Source organism: Salvelinus alpinus, chromosome 19 (genome assembly GCF_045679555.1).
Source record: "Salvelinus alpinus chromosome 19, SLU_Salpinus.1, whole genome shotgun sequence".
Lineage (NCBI taxonomy): Eukaryota > Metazoa > Chordata > Actinopteri > Salmoniformes > Salmonidae > Salvelinus > Salvelinus alpinus.
The window spans coordinates 45,231,956-45,250,843 of NC_092104.1; the positions used below are offsets into that span (position 1 = coordinate 45,231,956).

At 41.5% G+C, this 18,888-nt stretch overlaps 1 protein-coding gene across 1 annotated transcript; it reads right to left on the reverse strand.

The window, feature by feature from the left end:
• Window positions 1-877: 877 nt before the first annotated feature.
• Window positions 878-18,623, reverse strand: LOC139545707 (uncharacterized). The gene is made up of 12 exons (XM_071353761.1): window positions 18,436-18,623; window positions 17,009-17,120; window positions 16,344-16,437; window positions 13,793-13,847; window positions 8,078-8,218; window positions 7,451-7,611; window positions 5,258-5,356; window positions 4,131-4,276; window positions 3,694-3,865; window positions 3,350-3,462; window positions 3,119-3,206; window positions 878-2,970 (listed from the first exon to the last, which is right to left on the reverse strand). Exons 1-12 carry the CDS (start codon window positions 18,575-18,577, stop codon window positions 2,917-2,919), a joined length of 1,377 nt encoding a protein of 458 aa, XP_071209862.1. The 5' UTR covers window positions 18,578-18,623; the 3' UTR covers window positions 878-2,916.
• Window positions 18,624-18,888: the final 265 nt, after the last annotated feature.

Here is an 18,888-nt window from a genome sequence, read left to right on the forward strand (position 1 = left end):
CACCGACCGCTACTGAACACTGTACTTACAAATATAGTTAGGATTTTGTACAAAAAGGTAGCGTAGAGAACTATGGAAATTCAGGGATGTGACGGTATGAGGTCAGATCCAGTTGAAGGCAAACTATTTTGAAAATTGTTTTATGCGAAACACATTCAGCACTATTGTTCATTTTTTATTTAGTCTTATAAACTGGGTGGTTCAAGCCCTGAATGCTGATTGGCTAACAGCCGTGGTGTATCAGACCGTATACCACGGATATGACAAAACATGTATTTTTACTGCTCTAATTACATTGCTAACCAGTTTATAATAGCAATAAGGCACCTCGGGAGTTTGTGGTATAATGGCCATATACCACACCCCCCTCGTGCCTTATTGCTTAATTAAGCATCCCAAATAATGCAATCGATTACATTTTTGAAAAATAGTAAACTTGAAAGGAAAAAAGGGAAGCATGATGCGAACCTGGTTATAGGCTACTAAAGACAATTCACCACTGCACCACAGAGTTTAATTAAAACAGTGGAGAATTTTCTTCTGTTCACTGTTTTAGGGCAAAACTACACCTTCAAAATAAGGCCTTATGAAATGCTTGTTGTATTGTGCTAAATTTGCTTAGAATCTCACTTGAAGGCTATAAGATTGAAAATGGATGAATACAACAAGCATGTCTCTGTCAAATACAGTTATGGGTAGTAACTACACTTCACCCAAAAGGCAAGGCACACTGGGAAATATGCAAATAAGGCTTTACACAAAGCAGTGTGTGAACCTATATAGACACTGGACCAGTTTTAAATGCAACTTTCTAGTTCTCAGAAACTGATCCCTGGTTCGTGATCATGGTAGAAAATATACAAAACAATACACAGGATTAATCAGAAAACATTTAATTAACTTATATTACATTGTTGTTACAGAGTATAGCTTAAAAATGTATGAGGCCTCCTACTTTGAGGCACTGCAACACGTAAACTAGGCTTCGGCTTATCAGATGGTTGAAGAAAGACATTCTAGAAGTTATACAAGCAAAAAGTATATGCTTTAAGGAAAAGGCAAAAAACAGGATACATTTACATAATTTAACAAGTATATTATATTGAAAAATAAATAACATCTGAAACACCAGTACACAAGAACACCAATACATGTAGAAACAGCACCATTTCACAAGAACTTCAGTTGTGATTATTTCCTAATGCTACATCGAAGACATACCCAAACTTTGTGTTTACAGTTTGAAACATTATTGCAAACAGCACACAGTGGAGGTATTCTGCATTGTACAAGTATAAATGACCCCAAAACAGGCACCTTATGAGGTCAATAAATATATTCTATATACTGTGTTCATTGAAGGCATTATAGGGTAAGTTATTTTACGTTTCACTGATCCAAAGACTAGCAGTAAGACAAACGGCATACTAATCCATATAATTAAGTATTAAAACCATGTACTACCAAACAACATGAGACATTCAGGAGGTGAAATACACATCAGTGCTTAGTCAGGGCTTCACTTCACAAGCAGGATTATAAACTGGGTGGGTCGAGCCCTGAATGCTGATTGGCTGACAGCCGTGGTATATCAGTCCGTATACCACGGGTATGACAAAACATTTATTTGTGCTGCTCTAATTACATTCGTAACCAGTTTATAATAGCAATAAGGCATCTGGGGGGGGGGGGGTTGTGATATATGGCCAATATACCACGGCTAAGGGCTGTGTCCAGGCACTCCGTGTTGCGTCGTGCTTAAGAACAGCCCTTAGCCCTGGTATATTGGCGATATGCCACACCTCAGGCCTTATTGCTTAAAAATACTTCTCACACCTTTCACTACTATACTGTGCTGTGTGAACCATTCTACATTCTGTATTGGGAATCTTTCTCATGAAAGGAAATAGGAGGCAGGAGAAAGCACTGACCGAACTGACCGTTCTATTTCATTTGCTAACCATGTGGAAGCAGTCTGGTAAAAACATCTGGCCTTTTAAAATAGAGTTGGTGTGTCTCCATATATTGCTATAAAATGGCATTCCCTGCCACACACACACAGTGTTCGCATCATCATCTCTACCTTTGCATTCCCATAGAAAAAAATAAAATAATCGCTGTCGACACACTCGTTAGTGTTAATCAGCATTATAGAGATTTTTGATTTCTTGTCCAGAATACTGATACTGTAGTTTGTAATACAACATATTCATTACAAAATGTTAAAGGATCCCCCAAGCACGTTCAAACATTAGAATCTAAGATGTTTCAAAAAGACATCAAGAAACACCTTGCTAGCAAATAGTTTGCTTTTTAGCTTAGAGAGTCATTTAAGAAAGGTAGCCTATAAACAAGTAAACAGTCCCATACATGCTTTCAGATGTAAATACATACACATCCTGAAAAAGTCACGAGAAATTTCAGATTGAGATATTTCTTAAATCACAGTTTTCCAAATAAAAAAGGCACTTTATATTTCTCTCACAGTATATACTGTATCTCACAGATTGAGTTATACACTGAACAAAAATATGAACGCAAAATGCAACAAAGATTTTACTCAGTTACGGTTTGTATAAGGAAATCAGTCAATAGAAATCAATAAATTAGGCCCTAATCTACAGATTTCACATGACTGGGCAGGGACGCAGCCATGGGTGGGCCTGGGAGGGCATAGGCCCACACACTCGGGAACCAGGCCCAGCCAATCAGAATGAGTTTTATTACAGAAAGTAATACTTCGCCCAGTGGCATGTAAATGTTTATAAATGTACCAGAAAGCTTCCCAAATTGTGCAATCCTAGGCATGTGATCCCTTTACCAGTGTGATTATGAAAACACTTACGGAGACGTCCTACAAAACAATTAATCAACGAGAAAGTCCGGCATGTAGATTTCCGATGGATCCGCCCCTTATCAGAAGTCATATTCAGCAGCACACTGCGCGAGATACTCCTCGTATAGTTTTCCCTGTTGAAATAAGTTGAGAATGGAATATAGATGATATGTACCCAGTAGCGCATTTCATGCCTCAGAAATATATCTAAAATCGACACACTTGAATACACAACTTCTTCGACCGAATTGCCGAATGAGAATTATTGCAATGAAATCGCACCTTCTTGGCTTTGACGACATCCTGGACGTAATCGCTGTACTCTGTGAGGCTTCTCTTCTCCTTCTTCGTCAGAGTCCTATTCCCTTGGCTGAGGACACAATCACATGACAACGGCTGTCAATCAAAGTGGGAAACGTTTTCCATGAGGGGGAAAAAACAATGGAGTAAGCAATGGAGTAGTGTGTGTTTTTTTGTGCGTGAGAAAAAGAGAGAAACAGTGATTCTGCTTACCGGGCAAAATACTTGGCAAGACAAAAGAAAAAGTAGCAGAGTACACCAAATATGATCACAAACAATATCTGGAAATCCTCTGGTATCCAGGTCCACAGAAAGACAACTACACCCTGTTAAGACGAGCATAACAACAGCAGTATTTAGAACAGTATTTTGAGGCAAACGGGATATTATTCTTATTCTGAGTCTTGGTTGGTCATGCTCATGACAAGTTATTAAATGCATTAGAGCTGCGTCGGAATGCATCTACAGAAGGGGGCTAGGGGGGAGGGGCTAGGGGGCGATTTGAAATTCAGGGTATGAATGTTAGAGTCAGGGGTTAGGAGTCAGAGGTTACCTACCATGGAGAGCCCAAGGGCTTTGCCCAGCCCATCTCCCAGCAGCTCCTGCAGCTCCTCTGGGGTGAGGGTGTTGACGACAAAGCTGAGGATGAAAAGGCATGGCAGTAGGATGCCCAGTGCTCCACACAGGAAGGAGTGCAGACGGACACTGCTGTTGAAACTCACGTCCGCCCTGCAGGAACACAGACAGACAGAAGCCCAGGGGTTAATGGAGCTTTGTTGCATGTAAAGGCAATAAGAGAGGAATAGCCTGGTCCCCTATTTTGGGGGTTCAGTGCCTTGCTAAAGGGCACAAGGGTAGAATGACACCAGCAGCTCTCCAGTGGCCAGTTCAAGCCCCACTTTTCCGTCACCCGGCCCGGGACTTGAACGAGCAACCTTTCGGTTACTGGTCCACCTCTCAAACCACTAAGATACCTACGGTTTCCTTCTCTTACCTGTCCTGGGACAATTTGCTGTCGATTGTGGAGGAGATGAGGTCACAGTCCTTCTCCAGCTGGTCCAGTGTCTTCTGCACGGCCTGGTTGATGGTCTTCTCTATCGTCTGACACACTCCGTCGATCTGGTTCACACACCGGCTCGGCTGGACAACAGGACAGAGGAATAAGCAGCCAACCTCTTGGTCACACAACATCCTCCTCCATAAAGTACACAATGCATTTTGATCACTTCTGATGTTGATTTACTGTATGTGTTTTGGAGTTTTGAGAAGGAAAGACTGGAAAGTTTGGCCTCCCTCTCTCAGCAGTAATTCATTGGTGCAGGACAAATGCAAATAACAACCGGCCATCCATCGCACAGCCTGACGACCATTGATCAACGGATGAGGGAGCGATTACTCAGGTCTGAGGCTGCTAAAGGTGGCTGATCAGGCCTGGTGGTTTATAACCCCTAGTCCCACTGAGATGGAATATAACTCTCCCAGCTGTCATAACACAAGTGATTCATCCTGTTCTCAGCGATCCACAGCCATCAGATCTCCTGATCAGGAGGATTTACCTTCCACAGCAAGAGTGCCTTAAATCCAGACCTAACCAAACTATGTTCAACAGCTGAAGATCGATTACAGGGAGTAGGCTACACTTGACGGAAACGCTCTGAAACAACTCCGTAGCCTCCCTCCAGAGGACAGTGTCATGGGTTTAATATTTTACTAAAACATTTTTTTAAATTCTCATCCGTCCACATGGTTTCAAAATATAATTATTTTGCACATAAAAGCCTCATATATATCCTACTTGCCCTATTAATTATCAGTTCAGTAGAAATGTATAAAAAATACCTGGTAAAGTAGTAGCTGAAAAGGAAATCTTCAGCTTTACCACTACTTGAATGACTTTGTCAAATTAACTGTGAGGCAAGCTAAACGGGGCAGAGGGCGGTAGGGCCTAAATATCCTGTGAAAAAACACCAAGACATTTTGTTCTCATTGTACATACACATTGAAATATCAGGAAATGCTTTGAGAATACTTTTCAACCTACATTTGTGACTTTGTGCAGAGTTTTATATTGAACGGGGTCTCTGGGATAGACTTGTCTAGCCTTAGTCCATGATGTCTTACCTTCTGGGGGTTAGGGATGTATATGGTGGGCATCTCAAAGCCACACTTGTTCAGCCCCGGTCGGCGACACAGTTCCTGAACTATCTGCATCATGACACGCTGTTCATGGGAAAACAACAAAAGAAAACAAAAGTATTCTAGAGAGATTCCATGTATGCAATATTCTAAGCTTGGGGAAGTAGCATGTGCTATAACACATATTATAAGCTGGTTGGTTCGAGCCCTGAATGCTGCTTGGCTGACAGCCGTGGTGCATTCGGAAAGTATTCAGACCCCTTGACTTTTTACACATTTTGGTACGTTACAGCCTTACTCTAAAATTGATTAAATCGTTTATTCCCCCTCATCAATCTACACACAATACCCCATAATGACAAGGCAAAAACTGAAATATCAGACTTACTTTACTCAGCACTTTGTTGAAGTACCTTTGGCAGCGATTACAGCCTCGAGTCTTCTGAGTATGACGCTACAAGCTTGGCACACCAGTATTTGTGGAGTTTGTTCCATTCTTCTCTGCAGATCTTGTCAAGCTCTGTCAGGTTGGATGGGGAGCGTTGCTGCACAGCTATTTTCAGGTCTCTCCAGAAAATGTTCGATCCGGTTCAAGTCCGAGCACAGGCTGGGCCACTCAAGGACATTCAGAGACTTGTCCCGAAGCCACTCCTGCGTTGTCTTGGCTGTGTGCTTAGGGTCGTTGTCCTGTTGGAAGGTGAACCTTCACCCAAGTCTTAGGTCTTGAGTGCTCTGGAGCAGGTTTTCATTAAGGATCTCTCTGTACTTTGCTCCGTTAATCTTTCACTCGATCCTGACTAGTCTCCCAGTCCCTGCCACTGAAAAACATCTCCACAGCATGAAGCTGCCACCACCATGCTTCACCGTAGGGATGGTGCCAGGTTTCCTCCAGACGTGACACTTGGCATTCAGGCCAAAGAGTTCAATCTTGGTTTCATCAGACCAGAAAATCTTGTCCTTCAGGTGCCTTTTAGCAAACTCCAAACGGGCTGTCATGTGCCTTTTATTGAGGAGTGGCTTCTGTCTTGCCATTCTACCATAAAGGCCTGCTTTGGAGGAGTGTTGCAGATATGGTTGACCTTCTGGAAGGTTCTCCAAAGAGGAACTCTGGAGCTTTGTCAGAGTGACCATCATGCTCTTGGTCACCTCCCCGACTAAGGCCCTTCTCCCCCAATTGCTCAGTTTGGCCAGGCAGCCAGCTCTAGGAAGAGTCTTGGTGGTTCAAAACTTCCTTCATTTAAGCAAGATGGAGGCCACTGTGTTCTTGGGGACCTTCAATGCTGCAGAAATGTTTTGATACTCTTCCCCAGATCTGTGCCTCGACACAATCCTGTCTCGGAGCTCTACGTTCCTTGGACACCATGGCTTGGTTTTTGCTCTGACATGCACTGTCAACTGTTGGACCTTATATAGTCAGGTTTGTGCCTTTCCAAATCATGGCCAATCAATTTAATTTACCATAGGTGGACTCCAATCAAGTTGTAAAAATATCTCAAGGATGATCAATGGAAACAGGATGCACCTGAGCTCAATTTCGAGTCTCATAGCAAAGGGTCTGAATACTTATGTATCTTTTTTATTTTTAATAAATGTGCAAACATTTCTAAAATCCTCATTATGGGGTATTGTGTGTTGATTGAGTATTTTTATTTATTTAATCCATTTTAGAATAAGGCTGTAACGTAACAAAATGTGGAAAGGGGGAGGGGTCTGAATACTTTTTGAATGCACTGTATCAGATCGTATGCCACGGGTATGACAAAACATGTATTTTTACTGCTTTAATTACATTGGTAACCAGTTTATAATAGCAATAAGGCACCTCAGGGATTTGTGAATATGGCCAATATATCACGGCTAAGGACTGTGGTATACGCAGAGTGCCTGGACACAGCCCTTAGCCGTTGTATATTGGCCATATACCACACCTGCTCGGGCCTTATTGCTTAATTATGATGTGATAAAAATAGTAGATGCAATTAAAATTGCCAAGTTAAATAAAATTGTTATACCACACAGCAACTGCCATAATGTGCTTCAAAATCTAATCCATTTTGAACCAACTAGCATAAACCAACACACATTTTTCTCCACAGACATCGATCCAGTCACTGCATAGACAGCAGAGGGATCTAGATGGAGGTTAACTGGACAGTACATCGTCAAAGAGTAACTGACCTGCCTGTCCGTCTCCCTCCCGGCTTCATCTGCCTTGCTGAGGTAGAAGCGCAGCTTGTCCGCAACCTTGTCGCTCAGCTTCTCTACAATGTTGAGCGTGCGCTTGCACAGCGCCTGGCCCATAGGGTCGAAGAACACAAAGACCAGGTCCGCCTGCTCCCCTGGAAAGAGGCACCCCCACGTAGAATGCGTTTATAAAAAGACACAATCAAATCCCCCCCCCAAAAAAATATTTGTCACATGCGCCGAATACAACTGGTGTGTAGACTTTACTGTGAAATGCTTGCTTACGAGCCCTTCCCAACATTGCAGAGTTTAAAAATAGCGACACAAGAGGAATAAAATACACAAAAATGTAGCTATATACAGGGAGTAGCAGTACCAGAGCAATGTGCAGGGGTAGGAGGTATTTGAGGTAGATATGGGCAGGGTAAAGTGACTGGGCATCAGAATGATTACACAAGATCCTCTTGCGCTATCCCATCCTCCCCCACACACCAACATACCAGAATGATTACACAAGGTGATGCAGTCCTGCCTATGTGACGGGATCAGGGTGTGTGTGTGGGTGAGAATGTGTGCGTTAACTGTATATCAAGCCACACCAGCGAAGGAAATTAGTCATACCAAACGAGGTGATCGCGCGGTTGACATCAAAGGGATAGACCATGTCTCCATCCACCAAGCCCGGTGTGTCCACGAACGTCACCAGACTAAACTTCTTCTGCTTGGAGGTGGAGATCTCAGCCGACAGATAGTCCGTAACACCTACAACACACGCCAACAAAGTCAGCCGGACCCAATTTGCTCCCTATCCCTCCCCCTTGGCCCGAACCCTTTAACTTGATCAGATCTATAAGGTCTGGATAGGTGTAAGCAGTGTAGTGGTGGAGCTTCCACCATATTGCTTCTACCTTCCATATCTGCAAACATTGAACGGGCCAAGAGGAAGAGGTAAGGAGTGAATTGGGACTGTCTGTGTGCATACAGTGCCTTCAGAAAGTATTCATACCGTATTCATACCCTTTGACATATTCCACATTTTGTTGTGTTATATTCAAAATTGATTAAATAGCCATCTACACAGAATACCCCATAGAGACAAACTGAAAACATTTTTTTTTTAATGTTTGCAAATTAAATACATAAATATCTAATTTGCATAAGTATTCACTGTGTCAATACTTTGTGGAAGCATCTTTGGCAGCGATTACAGCTGTGAGTCTTTCTGGGTAAGTCTCTAAGAGCTTTCCACACCTGGATTGTGCAACATTTGTCCATTTACATTTACATTTAAGTCATTTAGCAGACGCTCTTATCCAGAGCGACTTACAAATTGGAAAGTTCATACATATTCATCCTGGTCCCCCCGTGGGGAATGAACCCACAACCCTGGCGTTGCAAGCGCCATGCTCTACCAACTGAGCCACACGGGGCCGTTATTTATTCTTTTAAAAAATTCTTCAAGCTTTGTCAAAATGGTGGTTGATCATTGCTAGACAACCATTTTCAGGTCATGCCATAGATTTTCCAAGTAGATTTAAGTCAAAAATGTAACTCGGCCACTCAGCAACATTCACTGTCTTCTTGGTAAGCAACTCCAGTGTAGATTTGGCCTTATGTTTCAGGTTATTGTCCTGCTGAGAGGTGAATTCATCTCCCAGTGTCTGGTGGAAAGCAGACTGAACCAGGTTTTCCTCTAGGATTTTGCCTGTGCTTAGCTCCTTTCCGTTTCTTTTAAATAATGGGTTGTATTGGATTTGCCCCAAACATAACACTTTGTATTCTCGACAAAAAGTGAATTGCTTTGCAGTATTACTTTAGTGCCTTGTTGCAAACAGGATGCATGTTCCGGAATCTTTTTTAAAATTCTGTACAGGCTTCTTTCTTTTCACTCTGAAAATTAGGTTAATATTGTGGCGTAACTACAATGCTGTTGATCTATCCTCAGTTTTCTATCACAGCCATTAAACTCTGTAACAGTTTTAATGTCACCATTGGTATGGTGAAAAGCCCTGAGCGGTTTCCTTCCTCTCCGGCAACTGAGTTAATAAGGACACCTGTATCTTTGTAGTGACTGAGTGTATTGAGACACCAATTTGAATTGGTGTCTCACCATGCTCAAATGGATATTCAATGTCTGCTTTTCATTTTTTACCCATCTACCAATGGGTGCCCTTCTTTGCGAGGCATTGGAAAACCTCCCTGGTCTTTGCGGTTGAATCTGTGTTTGAAATTCACTGCTCGACTAAGGGACCTTAAAAATAATTGGGGTACAAAGATGAGGTAGTCCTTCAAAAATCATGTTAAACACTATTATTGCATGCAGAGTGAGTCCATGCAACTTATTATGTGACTTGTTCAGCACATTTTTACTCCTAACTTATTTAGACTTGCCAATAACAAAGGGGTTGAATACTTATTGACTCAAGACATTTCAGCTTTTCATTTGTAATTAATTTGTTTTAAAAAAAGTAAAACGTGACTCCACTTTGACATTATGTGGTATTGTGTGTAGACCAGTGACATTATTTGTGTAGACCAGTGACAAAAAAATCTAAATTTAATCAATTTTAAATTCAGGCTGTAACACAATAAAATATGGAAAAAGTCAAAGGGTATGAATACTTTTTGAAGGCACTGTAAAAGGAGGCTGGACTAAAGTGTGGCCCTTCTGGAGAACTTGTGGGTGATAAATAAGAAGTGGAGTCCCGTTGAAGGTTGTCAGCACCTAAATCTGTTTTATTTGTTGCCCATAAAGCTGCAGTGCCGTCAATACTTGGAAAGCTAAGGACGATGCCCGCAGCGCTAGTCTGCAAGAACGTAAGGACTGTCTATTCTACATTTTTTTAAACGATTTTGCATACTCCTGCAGTAACAATTAGGATGAACCATTTGTAAACAATTTCTATAACCTTTTGATTGGATCCAGAGCAAGTAGTACAGTGCAGTAGGCTACTTCACTAAAAACCCTCTACACAGACCAAAACAAAACACGGCCTCAGATCAACCCTCAATTTGACTCGTAAGGTCTGAATTATGCCTTTACCATCCCCATCTGTAGAGAGGTCTGTAGTCATAGTTACCCACAACAGCTCTTCAACTGGCAGCTTTACAGAGGGGAGTGAGACATAAAGCTAGCCAGTGAAGAACGACTGTGAAGCAACGCACAGTGGGGGTTACATGACACACACACAAACACACCATGCACTGTAGCTATGACCGACCCTCCCCCCAACCCCTTCCCTCTCAGAATCAGAACAGGATGAATGTTGAGAGAAAGATACCCACCTTCCTCCCCCACTTGGGATGACACTGGGGCTTTATCATTGCGGGAGGCAGGTGTTACCAGCCAGTACAAATCACAGCCTTGTGCTGCTCTTGCTGTTGGTGCACATTAGCATTCACAACATTCTCCTATATCAACGCGGCTGCTCGCTCCCCTAATGCGTCAATCTCCCCAGCGGCTCGAGACGAGATGAGACGTCTCCATAGATTTCCACCCACACGGCCCTGTCTCCAATCACAACACAACCAAGACTCAAGGACAAGGTCCCTTTCACGGCACAACAGAGGGGCATGTCAAACACAGTTAATGAGGTCCAGCACCCATTACTGCGCTCCAGTTGGGTCCGGTTCTAAGACATTACGGGTGCAGCGCAGACTCCCGTGTCCGGCCCTATAGGGGTTGACAGACAGAAGACAACTTGTGCTTTTACCATTGTCATTATACAAGAAGAACATCTAAAAATAGCCAAATCAAATAGATTAGATACAGACATGCTGACCCAGTATGGGATAGATTCCTTCATTGCAAGAGGCCCCCCCCCCAATAAGCTTCTTGAAATGTGAAAAGGTAAAGAGAGCGATATTCTATTCCGGCCCTGCTAGCGCTGTGTTCGCCACCTCAGACAGAGGGATAGATACCCGGCATATCCGGTGCACCAGGATAAGGTCAAAGGCTGCAAAAAAGTGCTGCATCACCCAAGACTGCAAGACAACGTGACCCTGCGGGGCAGCACAGGGCAGGGGGGTGTTTATATCAAGTGTCTCGAAGTAGAAGTGCCGATTTAGGATCAGTTTAGCCTTTTAGGTCACAATTAATAAGATTGTAGGGACAGGGGGCGCTGATCTAGTTTTGATACATATGGCTCCAGAGTCGCCTGTGTTAAACCCAATCCAGGCAAACTCAAGTACTGTAGTATAGTATACCCAACCAGAGTTGGACCAAACTGACGGCTGTCAAAACGGATAACTTGACATGCCATTTTGATGCTGTACATCAAATTTGAGATCTGAACATGTAACCTCTTGACAAGACTTTGATTAAAGACTGCTGTTCCAACACTGTGGAAATGACACTAAACATATTACTTGATTAAACACCTGTTCCTCAAGAGTACACACTCTTGTTCTGACAAGAGTATCAAGCAAATAGAGAAATTAGTCTTGAAAGACAGTGTAAACCAGCAAACAAATGGCAATAATCTCACGGAGGACAGATTTTGATGAGTCATTCTCCACCGCTTAATAACATCTCAACATGTCTTTGGAGAACGGCGTTGGTGTCGGTGGTGATGTGGACATAAATAGCTAGCTGTATCTAGGACAGATCCATGATGATTCTCCAGCGGGCGGCCTGTGGCTCCTCAGTCAGTGGCAGTGGCTGCTGCTGGTGCCTTGGCTAATCCATCTCTAACGGCCGTGACATTTCTCAGCCGCTCCTCCTCCTGTCCTTCTGACTCCACCGCACTGCCGTAGACGGGGCGTGTGACTCACAGCTCCATACAGTGCAGTGTGCACTCTGCACCCGGTGAACCCCCTCTCTCTCTGTACACGTCTCACTGTCAATGTGGAGACACACTGAAGCCGCACTGCACAGGCCCTCCCCTGGCCTTAGACACCTTGGACACACCCACCAAGACTGTATTCATGTTACCAGCTACCTTGTAGCCATCATATTTGAGCTCCAACCTACTGCAGCTGCTCTACAGGCACCTTTCCTAAGATGACAGCACGACTTTGTCTGATGGTCCTATGTAATCCCAGTCTCACCTCCACCTCCCCGAGATATAAATGACAGTGAGAAGCAACCGCACAGAGTCTGCAGCACAGATGAAGTGTTAAACCACCCTGAGGTCCCAAATGGCACCCTATATAGTGCACTATTTCTGACCAGGGCCCCATAGGGCTCTGGTCAAAAGTCGTTCGCTATATAGGGAACGGGGCTCTCGTCAAAAGTAGTGTGCAGTATTATAGACATCTGAGACGCAGTCAGACTATGATGACTCAGAATTGAGCGTTAGTCATCAAGACAAACCACCTATAAGCTCTAGCTCCTATCAGACAGACATATCTTGTGGAGGGAACCAAGCAGCAGTAGGTTACACTGGTCATGTTTGAACCAAGACTTCAATAAGAAATCAATGCATGCCAAGTAGATTTGATGCAATGTTCTGATACCGTGGACAAAGTCACTTGGGTCAGATTTACAACTTTTAAAAGAAAGGTCCAATGCAGCCATTTTTATCTCAAATCATTTCTGGGTAACAATTACTGTGATTGTTTTCAATTAAAAGTGTAAAAAATTACAAAACATTGCTTCTTAGGAAAATGCAATTTCTCAAGCAAGAATCGTGCTAGGACTATCTGGGAGTGGTCTGAGAGAGGGGCCTAATTGGAGGATCCGAATGGGAGGGACGTGTAACCTGAAAACTGTCTGTTGTTTGTTATTGGTCTATTAAAAACATAGACGGCCTGAGAGTGAAAATGAATATGAAATTTCAGGCGGTCTTTTCAAACAGCTCTTACACTAATAGTTCATTATTATCATTTTCACTATTTCATAGTATTATTCCAACCTCAGTGTGGAAATATATATAAAACACAGGAAAATCATGTTTTTGATTGCATTGCTCTTTTAAGCCTTTACACCAGCGTAAAGTTTGCATTAATTAAAGGGAAAACAGTTTACCGTGAAATGGTCTGTGTTTTAGTCCTCCCTGAACAGAATAGATGAAAACTTAACAGGTGCAAAATCTGCTCCAGAGTAAACACTTTTAGGTGGTTCTGAGGTGCATAATAATGGACAGAAGCACACAAATGTGTCATTAAGTTACAGGTGGGCAGACTTTCCTGCCGCTGTGAAAACCACAATGGGTTCAAAATAGGAATACAGCATAAAAAACTGTGAAATAGGCAGAACATAAAGCTGTGGAAGTTAGACGACAATCAATTTTACTCTGTAGTTACTCACGCAAGAGAAAAACATAAATTGTGCCACAAACGGACTCGTACGCCAGGTACACTGGAAAGGATTTCCGACGACAGGGGAAACCCTACCTTTAAACTCCAGGAGTGGTCGGAAATGGGGGTAGAGATGGAGCGTGGCATTTCCCTGTGGAAGATAAAAAGATAGTGAGAGAGGTGGTAGGAACAGACAGAAAATGTCTAGCTACGTGTGGTCTTGTTGGGAGCCCAGCTGGTCAGAAAGATGTCTTCCTCCTGGAGTAGCCAGGCGAGGCGTTATTCTTGGTCTCAATGCCAGGGGCTTTGCTGCAGCTCGCGCATGGCTTTAAACCCTGTATATAAAGCAGATAATCCTTCCAGTCCTTCACTATAATTACATTATTCATCTTCATCTCCTTCACCAAGGTAGGGGAGGGAGAGAGAGAAAGAAAGAGAGAAGCTTGTTGCCTAGCCTGATGATACTGCAAATATGCCAATCTCTCTCTCTGCTCTCTCTCTCTCTCTGCGTGCAGCCCAGCCCCTCTGGGGATGGAGCAGCATGCAGAGTGAGCCATCACCACTGTACGTACCATTACGTTTACACAGGCATCGCTTAAGCAAGCAAGAAAAGTGTCATCTCATCACATTGTACAACTTTACGGAGTTAAAATAATGTCAAAACTAGATTGAATGCGTGCAGCATTATCTGCGTGTTACGTGGTACCGGCACGCTTGCTTTTTTAAACTGACCTAACTCACACGAGCGCAATTTCACTGCAGTGACATTATTCAAGTCATAAAATGAAAGTTTGTCCGATTTTTTCAGACCTCAAAAGTAGAGTAATATATCAAGATGCAACCACGTCCCGATGTAATATACGGAATATATCATATGTACTTTAGCAGAAGCTTTAATCCAAAGCAACTTACATTCATATGTGAATACAGTGCCCTCCATAATTACTGGGATAGTGAAGCATCTTTTCGTTTAGCTCGGTACTCCAGCACTTTGGATATGAAATGATACAGAGTGCAGCCTATCCCCTTTAACTTGAGGGTATTTTCATCCATATCGGGGGAACGGTTTAGAAATTACAACACTATTTATACATTTTAGGGGCCCAAAAGTATTGGGACAAATTCACTTATATGTGTATTAAAGTAGTCAAAAGTTTAGTATTTGGTCCCATATTCCTAGCACACAATGAATACATCAAGCTTGTTAACCTAGACACTCGTTGGATGAATTTGCAGTTTGTTTTGGTTGTGTTTTAGATTATTTTGTGCCCAATAGAAATTAATTGGTAAAAATACACCTTATGGAACAGCGAGGACTGTGAAGAGACACACACAAAGTACAGACACATGCATACGCACGCAGGCGCTAGCACACGCACGTACATTGTAGTATGGTGGTATTATACATTTTGTATTGTAGATATGTAGTAGTGTAATAATGCTATATGATGTACTGTATTATTTTATATGTAATGTAAGTGCCTTAATGTGTTTGGACCCCAGGAAGAGTAGCTGCTGCCTTGGCAACAGCTAATGGGGATCCCTAATTAATACAAATACAAAAGTTAATAAATACAAATGGTAAATAATGTAGTGTAATTTTCAAGTCACTTTTCTTGTAAATAAGAAAATAATAGAATATAATATGTTAGTCCTGAATTAATTGTGAATAATAACAATGAGAAAGTTAAGACACAAATATCATACCCCCAAAAATAACCTCCCCTGTTATTGTTAACCTCCCCTGTTATTGTTATGGTGAGTGGTTAGCATTTCTTAACTTTGACTTGTCATTATTCACGATTCATTCAGGACTATCCGTAATCATGGTAGCATCCACGTTAATGTAGAAGTGTTAAGAAACATATTCTATTCTTATTTACAATAAAAGGGAATCCAAAACACAATACATTATTTACCATTCATTTCTATTGGGCACAAAATAGTCTAAAACACAACCAAAACAAACAGCCAATGCATCCAACAAGTGTGTAGAGTTACAAGCTTGGTGTAATCATTACATGCTAGGAATTTGGGACCAAATACTAAACTTTTGACTACTTTAATATATACGGTACAGGTTAATTTGTACTAATACTTTTGGTCCCCTATAACAGGGGGACTATGTACAAAAAGTGCTGTAATTTCTAAACGATTCACCCGGTATGGATGAAAATACTCTCAAATTAAAGCTGACAGTCTTCAACCTCATAGTCATTATATCATTTATACTTGAAAGTGCTGCAGTACAGAGTCAAAACAACAACAAGTGTGCCACTGTCTCAATAATTACGGAGGGCACTGTACACCAATGTGTAGATCCAGCTATATGCCTAAATCCCAAATGAGTGGAAATGATTTGAAAGTGTACATCTAATATAACAGCACCAACGCTGTACAGATTTCCTGAATATGTACCAGTGGTGACCAAAAACAGGCTCCAGTGATCATAGTTATGGCTGTAATGAATGAGATTCATGGCGCCAGCAACAGTAAACCATTGGTATGCAATTATTAGCATACCACAAGGCTTATTATTATGCTATTCAATCGCCACTGGCTGAATAGGAAGCAAGTTTTTCATAACATGGTTAAAAGAGTTTTGAGAGACATTCACAGCAGCGGTGGCGTGGTGCTACAAACTTACCGTCAGCGATTCTCTTTTCCGACCACTTGTTATAAATGTAAATCCCTGCGTTTCTATGGCAACGCCTGTTCTCTGTATATGTTCTTCGACATACCTGAAATGGCAGCATGTGAAATTGAAATTGGGTCAACAATTGTGTGAAATGCACTGCACATTGACAAATTCCATCACTGGGGGGAAAAAAAGAAAAAAAGATATCACAGAATCAAACTTGATAGTTATTATTAATTTCAAATGTATGTGTGACTATGAGATTCATGATATCCTTTAGGATACAGTGATAATGAAAATGTGACACAAAGCAAATGCAAAACAAAAACAGAATCTTTTCATGTCATATTCATTAAACAGACTCATACATCTACATTCTTAGGTATTTCACATCCTCACTAAATTGCTAGATTCCTTTCTTTCCATTAGGAAAGGTCTCGGATAAATAAATCACCGGATTGTTAGACCACAACATCTAGGCTAATACTGTATCGTGTAGCACCTCCAATCCATGTTCCTGTGCGGACATTCGTCAGCCTCATTTTAACAAACATATTTGCCTCTCCCTTTTCCTTTCTCTTGCTCTCTTTCCTTCCTTCCTACACTCGACTCGGCTCTTGATTGTGGCCTAGCCTGTGCTGATCCTTAGCAGTTATACTAGGGAGCTATATTACCAATTAATAAATGAGCTTTTTCCAGCAGAGTGGTTCCCCATTATCATCACAATGATCTTCTTCCGTGGAGGAAGGAGCCGGAGACCCAGTCGGCTTGCTATCTTCACCAGCCCTGAACACACACAAACATACACAGATCAGGCGGCTTTCCTTTCTTTTGGACACTACCATTTCAGTATGGGTCAGGCAAGCCGTGATATCAAATCTAATAAAATGTTATTTGCCACATGCTTCGCAGAAAACAGGTGTAGACTAACAGTGAAATGCTTACTTATGGGTCCTTTTCCAACAATGTTTTCTAAGACCCGTTTTCCATCTTTATCCAGATATCACAACATTTACTTATGCCACATTTTTAAGGGAAAAAAATGGTTGAAAAATGTATCTATGCCTTCATTTCCCAAAAATGAACATATGATGTTATCTAGTTCAGGGAATAGGCCATGAACAGAGTAGGTCCTAGGCCCTGAGAGCATGATCTGACCAACAAACTGCAGTGGTGTAAAGTATTTAAGTAAAAATACTTTGAAGTACTACTTACATCGTTTTTTTTAGGTTATCTGTACTTTACCATTTATATTTTTGCCAACTTTTACTTCACTATATTCCTAAAGAAAAGAATGTACTTTTTACTCAATACATTTTCCCTGACACCCAAAAGTACTCCTTACATTTTGACCGGAAAATGGTCCAATTAACATACTTAACGGTCATCCCTACTGCATCTAATCTGTCGGATTCAATAAACAGAAACGCTTCATTTGTAAATTATGTCTTCGTGTTGGATTGTGCCCCTGGCTATTTGCCAATAAATAAATAAAAATAAAATGATGCCGTCTGGTTTGCTTAATATAAGGAATTTGAAATGGTTAATACTTTTACTTTTGATACTTAAGTACATTTTAGCAATTCCATTTACGTTTGACACTTAAGTATATTTAAAAACAAATACTTTTAGACTTTTTACTCAAGTGGTATTGTACAGGGTGACTTTCACTTGAGTCATTTTCTATTAAGGTATCTTTACTTTTACTCAAGTATGACAATTGAGTACGTTTTCCACCACTGACAAACTGTAGGCTATATTTCTTATTTAAAATATGACAAATATGACATATGACCAATATTGTACATTTTCTTTAATGCCAAATACACACCCAAACACTTGGTTAAAGACCTGGTTAAAACAACAACACAAAGAAGTTTACCACTGTAAAATACCCTGTTTGTTTGGGGTGAGTGACATATTACTGGATAGTGACAGACAACGCTTGATGATCAGAGTAGAATATTCGAGCACGTGTAACACAAGCGTGAACTTTTAAAAGAATTGCTACTTTGTTGCACAGCAGGCAAGACGAATATGCAGGGCTGTTATATTGATCTGATCGTGTAGGCTATGTGTGTAGAAATAGCTTGCTATTTACCGTTTTCGCTGTCGATATATAAATTGTGGCATTCTCTCAAGATTCGTTCACTGGGTGTGGTGATCGCGGAATCCAGAGGGTTTGCCACAGAACGGGGCTTTCTACCGCCCGACATGACAGTTGTAGAACTACCTTCCACCATCTTTAAAATGACAGGGGGAACGTTTACGGTGATGCACAGTGTCTATGATTTGCTCACAGATAGAACAATTTGCGTTTTAGATGAGGTTACGGCTAGATTGAATACAGTTGTCAAATTGACGTCTAAAGTAGATTTGTTTTGTGCGCAGTTTAGCATTTTAGTTAACTCAACATTTTTCCGAACCTTAATTGAATTATCCTAACCTGCTACGTTAATTATCCTAACCTGCTGCCTAAATTCTAAACCGACTACATAAAAAATATATTCTGTGCCATTCTGACATAAACCGTATCCCATCTAGTCACAGCCCT

Bases quoted from the DNA above. Each gene is read 5' to 3' on its own strand.
- LOC139545707 (XM_071353761.1), bottom strand. From the start codon at position 18,577: ATGGTGGAAGGTAGTTCTACAACTGTCATGTCGGGCGGTAGAAAGCCC. The intron at 4,277-5,257 runs GTAAGACATCAT...CCTGTTGTCCAG, and splicing joins ACATCCCTAACCCCCAGAAG to CCGAGCCGGTGTGTGAACCA. The intron at 3,463-3,693 runs GTAGGTAACCTC...TCGTCTTAACAG, and splicing joins AAGCCCTTGGGCTCTCCATG to GGTGTAGTTGTCTTTCTGTG.